The 11379-nt window shown below is 40.9% G+C and overlaps 5 protein-coding genes across 5 annotated transcripts; 1 reads left to right on the top strand and 4 right to left on the bottom strand.

The window, feature by feature from the left end:
* Positions 1-33: 33 nt before the first annotated feature.
* RO3G_15011 (uncharacterized protein) lies at positions 34-237 on the bottom strand (the record flags this gene model as incomplete). Its single annotated transcript, XM_067669595.1, has 1 exon — positions 34-237. One exon carries the CDS (start codon positions 235-237, stop codon positions 34-36), a length of 204 nt encoding a protein of 67 aa, XP_067525696.1.
* A 314-nt stretch (positions 238-551) lies between these two features.
* RO3G_15012 (uncharacterized protein) lies at positions 552-1292 on the bottom strand (the record flags this gene model as incomplete). The annotated part of the gene is made up of 4 exons (XM_067669596.1): positions 552-580; positions 761-985; positions 1102-1130; positions 1192-1292. The coding sequence occupies 4 exons, from the start codon at positions 1290-1292 to the stop codon at positions 552-554; spliced, it is 384 nt and encodes a 127-aa protein (XP_067525697.1).
* Positions 1293-2260: 968 nt separating this feature from the next.
* RO3G_15013 (uncharacterized protein) lies at positions 2261-3388 on the bottom strand (the record flags this gene model as incomplete). The annotated part of the gene is made up of 1 exon (XM_067669597.1): positions 2261-3388. The coding sequence occupies one exon, from the start codon at positions 3386-3388 to the stop codon at positions 2261-2263; it is 1128 nt and encodes a 375-aa protein (XP_067525698.1).
* An 837-nt stretch (positions 3389-4225) lies between these two features.
* RO3G_15014 (hsp7-like protein) lies at positions 4226-6341 on the bottom strand (the record flags this gene model as incomplete). The annotated part of the gene is made up of 4 exons (XM_067669598.1): positions 4226-4617; positions 4671-5985; positions 6034-6246; positions 6291-6341. 4 exons carry the CDS (start codon positions 6339-6341, stop codon positions 4226-4228), a joined length of 1971 nt encoding a protein of 656 aa, XP_067525699.1.
* A 3357-nt stretch (positions 6342-9698) lies between these two features.
* Positions 9699-11008, top strand: RO3G_15015 (uncharacterized protein; the record flags this gene model as incomplete). Its single annotated transcript, XM_067669599.1, has 4 exons — positions 9699-10069; positions 10124-10398; positions 10452-10788; positions 10843-11008. The coding sequence occupies 4 exons, from the start codon at positions 9699-9701 to the stop codon at positions 11006-11008; spliced, it is 1149 nt and encodes a 382-aa protein (XP_067525700.1).
* Positions 11009-11379: the final 371 nt, after the last annotated feature.

The following is an 11379-nucleotide window of genomic DNA, read 5'->3' on the forward strand; positions in this document are numbered from 1 at the left end:
AAAGAGAAAGAGTGTTTACAAAAAGAGCCATGTTTATATTTCTTGATCAAAGCAGGCTAGTTTGGGTTGTGAAAAATAATCGGATGGAAGAGGAGGAGGAGTGAAATAGATGGAATAGAGGTCAGTCGGTGTGACTTGTAGTGGAGTACAGAGACTTTCTGTTTCTTCTTCTGTCAGAGGAGGTGGAGTCATGAATTGATTTGTGCTGATGAAGAGATGGTCTTGATAGTTTATCATGTTTTGTTGTTGAGGTGCTGTCATGATACGTGTGTGATGTTTGGGTTCAGAAGGTATTTGGGAGAATAAGGTGAAAGGGGATGATTCTTTATATAATAAAGACAGTGATTTACTATTTGATTTACCTGTGACATCATCAATACACTTTTATTTTTTCTTTTTTTTTAAACACTTGCCATAAACTTTTTCTAATTGTTTCAATATTTGTTTTGCGTCATCCTTATTCTTTCTTTCTGCGCCTTTGTCTCTAAATAACTTGATCTTACAATAACATGATTCACTCTCTGTTCCCCATCTATTTTCCATTTGAGCTCTCAACGGTATTCCTTTGACACCTTTGATCCTAGAGAAATCAGTCGATAGACATTTGAATCGAATATAAATCTTGGCTCCTATACGCGTATTCCAACTAAAACTGATTTTATCAAAACTAGGTAAAGACACATTCAAAATACCAATCGATTGACCAAGATCTAGTATAAATCAGCAACAAAACTCTCTTTCTTTCTTTCTTTCCAATTACCAATGTCCAAAGCTCTCGCATCAGGTTGCTTTTGTTGTGTTAACCAATACTTCCAATAGTTTTCTGATATACTTCGATGGGAAGCATTATGAAAATCAATGGATAACGTACTCGTCACAACCTCATCCAACCCACTTGGATCATTTAATCCAATCACATACAGTTGACCACGATTCAAATAAGTCATTGAACTTTCTTCTGTCTTTTGCATAATGGCTGTGGCGGCTACATTTGTAAAACATAGGGTGAGCAAAACAAAGAATTCTTTTGGCTTACTCCCTTTTTTTTTTCTCTCCGTTTTTTTTTTTTTTTTTTTTTTTTTTTTACTCCTTTTTTTTTACCTTCCAAAATGATATCAAATCGAAGCTTTCTAATAAACAATGACTTAACATCCTTTCTCTTAACCCCCTTCTTTTTTGCCACTCATTTACCTTTGCTTTTGAGGTTGAAATAAATTATCTTGACAATAGAATAAAGGTTTCATCATTGTATCGTTTGCACTGAAATGACGAAAATGAGGTCGATTGTCCATTTGAAAATTGAAAAAATCAGGTTTATATTGATTGGATAGATAATAGTTTTCCATGTGAAGTACAAAAAGAGAGAGAGAAAGAAAAAAGAAAAAAAAAAAAGAGAGAAAATGAATGGATTTAAGGTTCCTTTTTTTTTGTTTTTATAAAGAAGTCTAACTCCATATTATATCACTTTTTCAAGAAAAAAAAAAGGGGGAGGAGGAGGAGGAAAAGGACAAGAAAGGAGGGAGGACAAACAGAAGATGTCCAAGGAGTCTCTCTCTGTTTCTCTATTTTGATTTTATAAAATACTCTTAAAACGCGTTCAAATTCCCTTTTTCTTTTGTCTTTGTTTCAACGTGAAGACATAAACCTTCTTTTTCACATGGCAGCAGTCGACTTCTTCAACCATTCCCCTTCTCTCTCTCTCTCCCTTTGGCCATGAACATGTTTCTGATCCATTCACTCCATCAGTGTACCTTTTTAAAAACTGAACTAAGGAAAGCGGGAAAAAAAAAAGGCATCATGAAATCTATTATTTGACACTTGAGAGGGGAGTGAGGAGTAAAGAAAGAGAGGGGAGGAAGAGAGGAGAGGTTTCTTTTTTAAAAAAAGGAATCCAACTCATTCTCTCCCCGTAATCTGTTATCCTCCAGACTCATTCTCTTTCTCAATTCACTTTTCCTTTTGTCTTACCCTTTCATTTTCTTTTCTAAACCATCATCCCATCCTGTCTTTTTTTTCTTCTTTATCAACAATCAAAATAAAAAAAAAAAAAAAAAGGAAAGAAAGGGGAAAAAGGAGAGATAAAGTCCAGGCACGCTTTTTCAAGTTTCATAAGGAGTTTATTGATGCATAAAGAGACTATTCTGTAGTGTCGATCCACTGCACTCGGTAGAGGGACACACGAGACAAAATCAAATCCATTTTCTACTGTTTCATCTCACACGTCATTCATTGTGTTTCATGACATAGCCAAAAGGGGGGTTTATGGGTCCATGTGGATTTCAAAAGACCAAAGGTCCCTTGCACAATACACATCCGAGTCCCTTCCATCCAGTGTCTGAACGGCCCAACGACGGATGTCGTCCATGATGGCCAACGATTCGGGTTGTTCATCACCGGGATAGCGAGCACTGAAGTGAGTCAAGATCAAGGTCTTGCAACCGATCCGTTTCGCAAACGTGGCCGCCATCTGAGGTGTCGAGTGGCCATGATCCCGTGTGCGTGCGTCGATGGCGGCCAGGGTACTCTCGGCCGGGTCCAGACGGGTGAGGGCATTGGTCGCCTCATGGACCAGCAAGGTCGGTTGATGACAGAGGGCAGCCAGTCGGGACGGATCGCACGTGTCGCCCAAGAGGACGATCTGTCGACCGGGTCGCCTGGCCGGTGGCTGCAAGACCTGTCCGTTCGGCAGCACATAGGCCGTGTGGGTCCTTTGGATCTCGCCCAGGATGCGCATCGGCTGCTGGATGCCCTGGCGGATCAGGGCGGCCGATTGCGCCTTCAAGAGCGGCACCAGGCCGTCGAGCTTGCCTGGCTGGTCCGGTTCTCGCACGACAAAGCCCAGCGAAGGAATCGAGTGCTCAATCCACGCCGCACGGACCTCATAGGGCTCGCACCACGGCAGTGCCTCAAATCGACCGTCGACAGCCCAGATCGTCTCTCCCTCCAGTTCGTCCGCATGGGAATCGCTCGTCTCCTCGTCCCTGGGTTCGCCTTCGGTCACCAGCTCATGCACTCTGTACCGTCGCCCCAGGTTGGCGTAGGTCGCCTTGAGCGTCTGCCGAAGCCAGGATCGAAGCGGTCGGGGTCCATAGATCTCGATCGGTTTCTCGTCTGGTTTGTCATCCTGGTTTGGGTTCAGGTGATCGGTCATGCTGCACAAAAGAGGAGCCAGTCCAAAACAGTGATCACCGTGCATGTGCGTGATAAAGACATGGCTGATCTTGCCCATCTTTAATCGGCTCTTTTGAAATTGATGTTGCGTGGCCTCGCCACAATCAAATAACCAAATGTCGCCATTCAGCCTGAGTGCTATCGCTTGATGGTTTCTGGTTGGACTCGGTTGAGCGCTTCCTGTGCCCAAGAAAGTGATGTCCATAGGCACGACCATTGAAAAAGGGAAAGAAAAGAAGAAGTAAAAAAAAAAAAAAAAAAAAAAAAAAAAAAAGATGCTGATTTTAAAAGTGAATGGTGAGATTTTATTATGTGTGCATTGCGTGTGCTCTCTCTTTTTTTTTTTATGGTTCGACAGGTCCTTTCTTGTGGGGTTGGTTTCAATCATCAATGGTGTAATGTTTAGTTACCTTGGTGTACAAATTCTAAAGTGGACATGATCGTCCTCATATCATTTTCCATAACCTGTGCCCAATGCTTCACGTCCCCTAATTCCTATTGTTTTTTTTTTTTCTTGTTAATCAACACGTCGTCTTCTTTGTACAAATAAAAACCTTGAGAGAGTTGTTGAAATTATCTACCAAAGACAGCCACTGTTGTGTTTGGGCGACATAGCGTGTAGCCTGTGTTGCTAGCTTCCTCGATTGTTGTTCCAATTCTTTTTGTTTACCAAAAATACCGTTCACTCTACACAAGAACTTTTTTAGTTTCAATAGACGCAATCTCAAAGAAACCCATCAAAACCCTTCATTCACATAGTTGTTGATCGAATCCGTCAAGTCAACCGTTGCCTGTACTGCATTCTTTCGAATTTGTTCTGTTTCAATAAAGTTAAGACCAAGCGGTGAAAATTGCAAGAAATACCATTGTTTCTCTTTATCTCTGGCTTTTTTTGGTGATGTTCTTTTAATAACTGTCCTAAAGAATCTGACATTATGAAATAAAAAAAGTGAAATAAAAAAGCTAAAAAAAAAAAAAAAAAAAAAGCAAAAAAAAAGAAAGAAAAAAAACGAATGGGGGATGAACATTTAACCTGCCATTTTATTTTATCAATTTATTGTTGAGGATGACCATCGGTACTGCCTTGATCGGATTGATTGGCACGGTTCTTGTAGACCATTTCAAAGAGTTTAAGTGAGCTCGTTTGGAGTTCATCAATCTTTGCCTTGAGATCCTCTGGCTTGATATCGGAATCACCCGCCTGTGCCTTGACGGTCTGTTCTCTGAGGGAAGCGATTTGACTCTTTAGCCTGTCGGCTTCGGCTGAATCGATCTGGTCCTTGAAGTCATCCATCGCTTTCTCTGTTTCGCTCATGGTGGATTCAGCCCGGTTGGCCATTTCGATCGTGTCCCGACGAGCACGATCCGCTTCGGCATTCTTTTCAGCCTCTTGTACCATCCTGTCAATCTCATCACTACTCAGACCGGAGGATGCGGCGATAGTAACTAGGAGAAAAGTGAGTTTGTTTTATAAGAAAAAAGAGAGGGATTTTTTTTACTTGATTGATCACGACCGGTGGCTTTATCCTTTGCACCCACATTCACAATACCATCGGCATCAATGTCAAACTCGACCTCAATCTGAGGCACACCCTTGGGGGCAGGAGGAATACCAGTCAGGTTAAAGTCGCCCAACAGCTTGTTATCTCGACAGAGTTCACGTTCACCTTGGAAGACACGGATCTGGACCTGGGTCTGACCGTCTGCGGCGGTTGAAAACACTTGGGATTTCTTGGTGGGGATCGTGGTGTTTCGATTGATGAGACGGGTAAAGACACCACCGAGGGTTTCGATCCCGAGCGAAAGCGGGGTGACATCGAGCAAGAGAATGTCCGAGACCGAACCGGCGAGGACACCGCCCTGGATGGCAGCGCCCAACGCGACGGCCTCGTCCGGGTTGACCGACTTGCTGGGTTCCTTGCCAAAGATGCTGCGCACGGTGTCGACGACCTTGGGCATACGCGACATACCGCCGACCAAGATCACGTCACCGATCTGACGTTGGCTGATGCCGGCATCCTTCATCGCCTTCTCGCAGGGACCGACGGTGCGCTGGATGAGGTCGTTCACCAGGCCTTCGTATTTCGCCCGGGTGAGCTTGAGGTTGATGTGTTTGGGACCCGTGGCATCCGCGGTGATGTAGGGCAGGTTGATCTCCGTCTGGACCGTGGACGACAGCTCGATCTTGGCCTTTTCGCAGGCCTCACGAATCCGCTGGATCGCCATGCGATCCTTCGCGAGGTCCAAGCCGCCCGTTTCCTTTTTGAAATCGTCGACGACGAAGCGGACCAGGTGGGAATCAAAGTCCTCGCCGCCCAACGCGGTGTCTCCGTTGGTGGACTTGACCTCGAACACGCCGCTTTGGATCTCGAGGATCGAGATATCAAACGTGCCCCCGCCCAGGTCGTACACCGCAATCGTCTCGTCGCCCGCCTTATCGAGACCGTAGGCCAGGGCGGCCGCCGTCGGCTCGTTGATCACCCGCATGACGTCTAGACCCGCGATCGTGCCCGCATCCTTCGTGGCCTGTCTCTGGGAATCATTAAAATACGCAGGGACCGTGATGACCGCATGCTTCACTTTCTTGCCCAAGAAGCTCTCGGCGGTTTCCTTCATCTTGCCCAGCACAAAGGCACCGATCTGGGAGGGTGAATATTTCTTGCCATCAGACACTTGCACCCAGGCATCGCCGTTGGTGTGTGAGACAATCTTGTAAGAGACGCTCGGAATGTCTGCTTGGACGGCCGAGTCCTTGAACGGACGGCCGATGAGCCGTTTGGTGGCATAAATCGTGTTTTCTGGATTCACTACGGCCTACTCCACCCCTTGTCAGTTCGCTGACCCTGTCGCTCGCTTCATTACCTGTCGTTTGGCCGTCTGGCCGACCAAGAGCTCGCCGTCTTTGGTGAACGCCACCACCGAGGGCGTCGTACGGGCTCCTTCGGCATTTTCAATCACCCGAGGGTTCTTGCCTTCCATCACAGCCACACAGGAATTCGTCGTACCCAAGTCGATACCAATCACAGGCCCACTGATGTTGGAGCCATACGGACGAGCACACGAAAGAACACCAACCTAACAGCTGGTTAATAACGTTTTATCTAAACTACAGACTTTACATGACTACGCTTTAAAAAAGGTCGAATGGCTTTTGTACTTAATCGATACATTGGCTTTTGTGTGAATAAATAATTTTATTAATAAACAAATAAAAAAAAAAAAAAAAAAAAAAAGAAAATTCAAGAACAAAAAAAATTAATGCAACTATCAAAAGGAGTTTCAATCCAAATTGCCTTTTTTTGATGTCAAAATGACACCACAAAAAAAAAAGCATGCTGTTCATTAAAGTTTCACCATGTCATTTGTCTCGGTAAACGTACTCCTTTGACATTCAAAAGAACAATATACTTTATTGAAACAAGTAATTTTTTTTTTCATCTCTTTTTTATCTTTGCTGGTTTTGAATGATTCCAGTGTTCATGCATTCATTGGGTTCCGTTATTGCTGACTTTGTTTTTTCCTTTCTTTTTGTTGAATGTTTCCAAGAATGCTTGCTATGGCAGAAAAGACACAGGGAGGAGTCAGAGTTAATTCGGTGAAATTAATCCTTTTGATCTTGGTCGAATACGATTATAAATACTGGTGCACCAAGTTTGATTTCACAAGGTGAGTAGGCTTGTTTTACAAAAGTAAAGCTTAGTATGTTTACCAGATTTCTTTTAACCGAAAACAGAATGAATCATCTTGGCCCAACAATGCTTACAGAAAAGATGCCAATCTATGTTTACTTTTATTCATCGTCCTATGCATGCTTTGGTGAGCAAATCTGTCTTTGATCAATCAGTAAAAGCATCTATATCTCTTGCTAGCCGTAGCGTAATGGTCTTGAAAGAGCACTGCGTGTCATTATTGGGATAGAAATAACCGAGAATACCATAAAAGACCTTGTCGAGGTCGTAAAGAAACCTACATCACTGAAAGCTTCATCTTTGTTGCTGTTTTAACGACACGAGAAAAATGACGTTTGCAAAATAGGACTTTCTTCTCACTAAATAACTTGGATAAGCGTTCATAAAACCAGATAAAGAAAACATGAAGTGAACTATAGGTTTTGAACATGGGGTCCCATTACAGATTCATATGATGGCAAAAAAGAAAAACAAAGTTGATGGTAACAGAGGCGTAAGCCGGGCATATCACAGTAAACCATATGATAGAGTCATTAAAAGTGTATATAAACAATAATGACACTTTCTAGTACTATTTTTTGACCACGCATAAAGTTAAAATTTGCAAGAGTTCAACCAGCACTCGAAAGTATAAGAAGACCTATCTGCACTGCTATTGTTGAGGAGTGAATGCATTGACTTCTAACCTATTCTGAAGAACGCGACTAGATGTGGTGCTATACACCAAAAGAGCAAGCGGCCAGCCCGACAAGTGTAGACATCAGTCCCGTGTTATCTCGCTCATTATTGAACATAGCTTGGTTTGCGTTTGGGCTATAGACAGCCATGGAGAGAACATCCGGGTGTGATAAAGGTTTCATTGATTGAGATAAAAAAATCTGATGGATTGAGACTTGCAAGAAGTTTTAAATGGATAATATCCTTCTTAATATATAAAAATTGCTTATGCATTATTGTCCAAGCAATCTTTATATAAAAACAGATCATCTGAGAGAATAGCAGTCTCCTTATCTTTAAGTGCAAAAGAAACTTGTCTAAATTCCTGTAGTGATGCAAGCCTGATTTTTAAATGGTGAATAAGTCTGGTGCTTAATAAAAAAAAAAGAAGTTACGATAACAAAATCCATCAAGGCTTAGAGCTGATGGACAAATAAAATCATATGAAAAAAAGCACTAATTGATCTTACTCTATAGTCGAATAGCCTGATCTGATATGATGAAAAACATTTTTGTAGTCACTTTAGATTGTAAATTTTTTGACTTTGCTTAGAGCAATGGATCCTCTAGTACAAGACGTATTCTTAAGAAACAAATACCAACATCTACTAGGAATTCAAGGCCTACCAACACCACCAATCAAGCGGCAAGAAACAGTAAATCATGTTTTAGATTCTTGTTAAAAGCAACTTTTGAACAGCAAATTCGAATAGTAGACTAATACAAAAGTAATCTATTATGAACAGACCCAGAAGAAAGATACTCTGAATAATATACCAAAAGATGCTACGTAAAACAGCAAACATCTATAAAAAATAATTCAAATAGGCCAAGCTTGTAAACTGATCTTGAACACTATTTCTATAATATAGACTTTTTTAGCAGTACATTAGTGAGTAGTAGTAATGCCTTAAGTCATGTTCTAATGAATAGGAGAAACATTTAATGAAACCATTAAACATTACCCATTACAACATTTAAATCGATCTCAATAAACTGATATACTTTATTTGCTTTTTTACGATGAGGCGTTAAACAGCCTTGAGTCCAAAAGAAAAGAAAACTTGAAGACAGATGATGAAAGCAGTTTTAATAAAAACTGAAATGATTCAAGTCTTTGGACCAAACCAGACAGTCAACAGCAATCACGTTCGAGGAGATCCCAATAGATCGTGTTGGTACTCAACAGGTTGCTGATAACAATTCTGGGAGCAAAATCGAATATTCAATTAATGCTGTACAAGGGCTTTGAGTTCATAGTATACAAATTAATTGTAGGTAGAAAGTAATGTCTTTCTACCCATTTGCTCCTATTGTCGTCTTTGCATTGAGCATTGCTATCAAACCTCATATAGATTTTAGTTATATACAATTGGAGTAAGTTCGTTTACAGACTCTGATCTTTTGCAAGTTACATTTAATCAGGTTTCTTTTTTGTTTGCCAAGACCTTAATATTTCGACTTCATTAATATATTTCAACAAATTTTCTTTATAATTTCAACTACAACCAATAAAGCTTATCCTTCAACAACTTGATTTATCAACAAGAAGAACAAGCGTTCAAAGCTTAACAATAAATGAGCAATCGATCAAAGAAGTACAGAAACTCTAGTTATCTTATTTACTCTAAATGGAAAAAAAAAAGTAACTTGGTGCTGAGATTGACTTGGGTGATACAAAACAGATATTTTATGCTTTTTTGGAAGATTCGTTATTATACAACCATGTAGTTCTTGGCTAATCCTGATCTTTCCTTATTTTTCCTCTTGGAAGGACAAAGGCATTCTTTGCTTTATTTTGGTAAAAAGACTAGTTTCTCGAAAACAGGGTCCATGCCGATCGTTATTTTTTTTTTTTTTCACTTGGTCATAAAAGCAATACTTTAGCAAATATAGACTTTATTGACTTGTTCATTATTAGATAAAGAGAAGGTTAGATTTTTTTTTCTAAATCGTGCAATGATTTAAAGTATTAAAAATCAATATAACAAAATTGATTAAATTGTAACTGTCTTTGTCATATCCATACTACGCGTCATACAATCCTCAAGCATATAAAAGCAAGAGTATTTTTCATGAAAAAGAGAAAAACATCAACAGCTTGTTCTTTGCTTTATAACCATGGTCCAATTCCTCTCTTTAACCTCCTCTATTGCCGCTCTTTTATTGCTCTCTGCAGGAATCAGCGATGTCTCAGCTTCTACTACTTGTACTGTCGCCTCATCTAGCGGTGATTCTGCTTCCAACATTGTTAGTGCCTTTACCAAGTGTAAGTCTGGCGGAACGGTCGTTTTCACAAAGGGTGTCACCTACAACTTGAAAAGCGTTGTCACCATCTCTGGCCTCACCAATGTCAACATCAACTTGGCTGGTACCATCAAGTTGCCTTCTCGTAGCACTTCATGGCAAAACCTGGATCACTACATTCAAATTCAAGGTTCTGGTATCAACATGTATGGTGGTGGTACCATTAACGGTAACGGTCAAGCCTGGTAAGTTTCCTGTTTTCTTCCAGTCGAGCTATTTTGCTAAATCAAACGTTTTAGGTATGATGCTGTCGACCACACTGCTCCTACTGTTCTTCGTATCAAGGCCACGAACTCCAACTTTGGTAGCTTCAGCATTATCAACGCTCCTAGAGCCCACATTGGTGTCACTAGCTCCTCCAACGTTGTCCTTCAAAGCATCACCCTCAATACTGCCTCTACCAGCTCTAAGGCAGCCAAGAACACGGACGCCTTGGATGTCTCTTCCTCTTCTGGTATTATCTTCAAAAACTCTGTATTAACTGTTGGTGATGATTGTACTGCCATTAACGGAGGTAAAATAAAAAAGCATATTATATGTCACGCTATTTTAACTTGATCCATTCAGGTGTTTCCAACATTACTTTATCCAACATTGTTTGTAACGGTGGCCATGGTTTCAGTGTTGGATCTCTTGGTAAGAACGGAAAGAGTGAAACGGTCAAGACGGTCCGTGTCTTGGACTCTACCTGTAACAATTGTCAAAATGGTGTAAGAATCAAGACTTGGCCAGGTGGAGAAGGTTCTGTGACCGATGTGAAGTACCAAAACATCGTCCTAAAAAATGTCGACAACCCTCTTCTTGTCACCACTCACTACTGTGACTCCAACCAGATGACTTACTGTAACAAGAATGATGATAGCTCTTTGTCTATCTCTGGCGTTACCTTCAAAAACATCTCTGGGTAAATATATACAGATAGATATATATTTTATTGTGCCTCATTTTGTATTTCTAGTTCTGTCTCCACTGCTGGTAACCCTATCATCAACATCAACTGCTCCACCGATACTCCCTGTAAGAGCTTCTCCTTGTCTAGTGTCTCTATTACTAAGGCTTCCAAGACCAAAAGCAACGTCTGTGTCAACTTGTCTGGTTCTAGCAAGATCTCTTACTGCTCTTAAATTACATCCTGTCCAATGCATAGCTTTTTTGTAGACAGTGGATATCAATTCTCTCTTTTCTATTAAAATAAAGTTTCAAAATGGTTTAAAGTATCTCAAGGCTCTTGTTATTAATACTGTGTATTATAATTTATTTTACTTTATTATTATCATTAGTTCATAAGGGTGAGAAAATACATACAAATCATACTTTTAATATTTATCCAAAGTTACTGAAATCCATTTTCAATGCTATCGTAGGCTGCTTTTGATCCTCAAAGGCAGCCTTACGTTGCTGCTCCTCTTGTAACCGTTGTTGTTGTTGCTTGTGACTTTCCAATATGCTGTAACGCATGGCTGATTCTAACTTGGTACGAATATGATGAGGTATC

This window comes from Rhizopus delemar, genomic scaffold, assembly GCF_000149305.1.
Source record: "Rhizopus delemar RA 99-880 supercont3.15 genomic scaffold, whole genome shotgun sequence".
Taxonomy (NCBI): domain Eukaryota; kingdom Fungi; phylum Mucoromycota; class Mucoromycetes; order Mucorales; family Rhizopodaceae; genus Rhizopus; species Rhizopus delemar.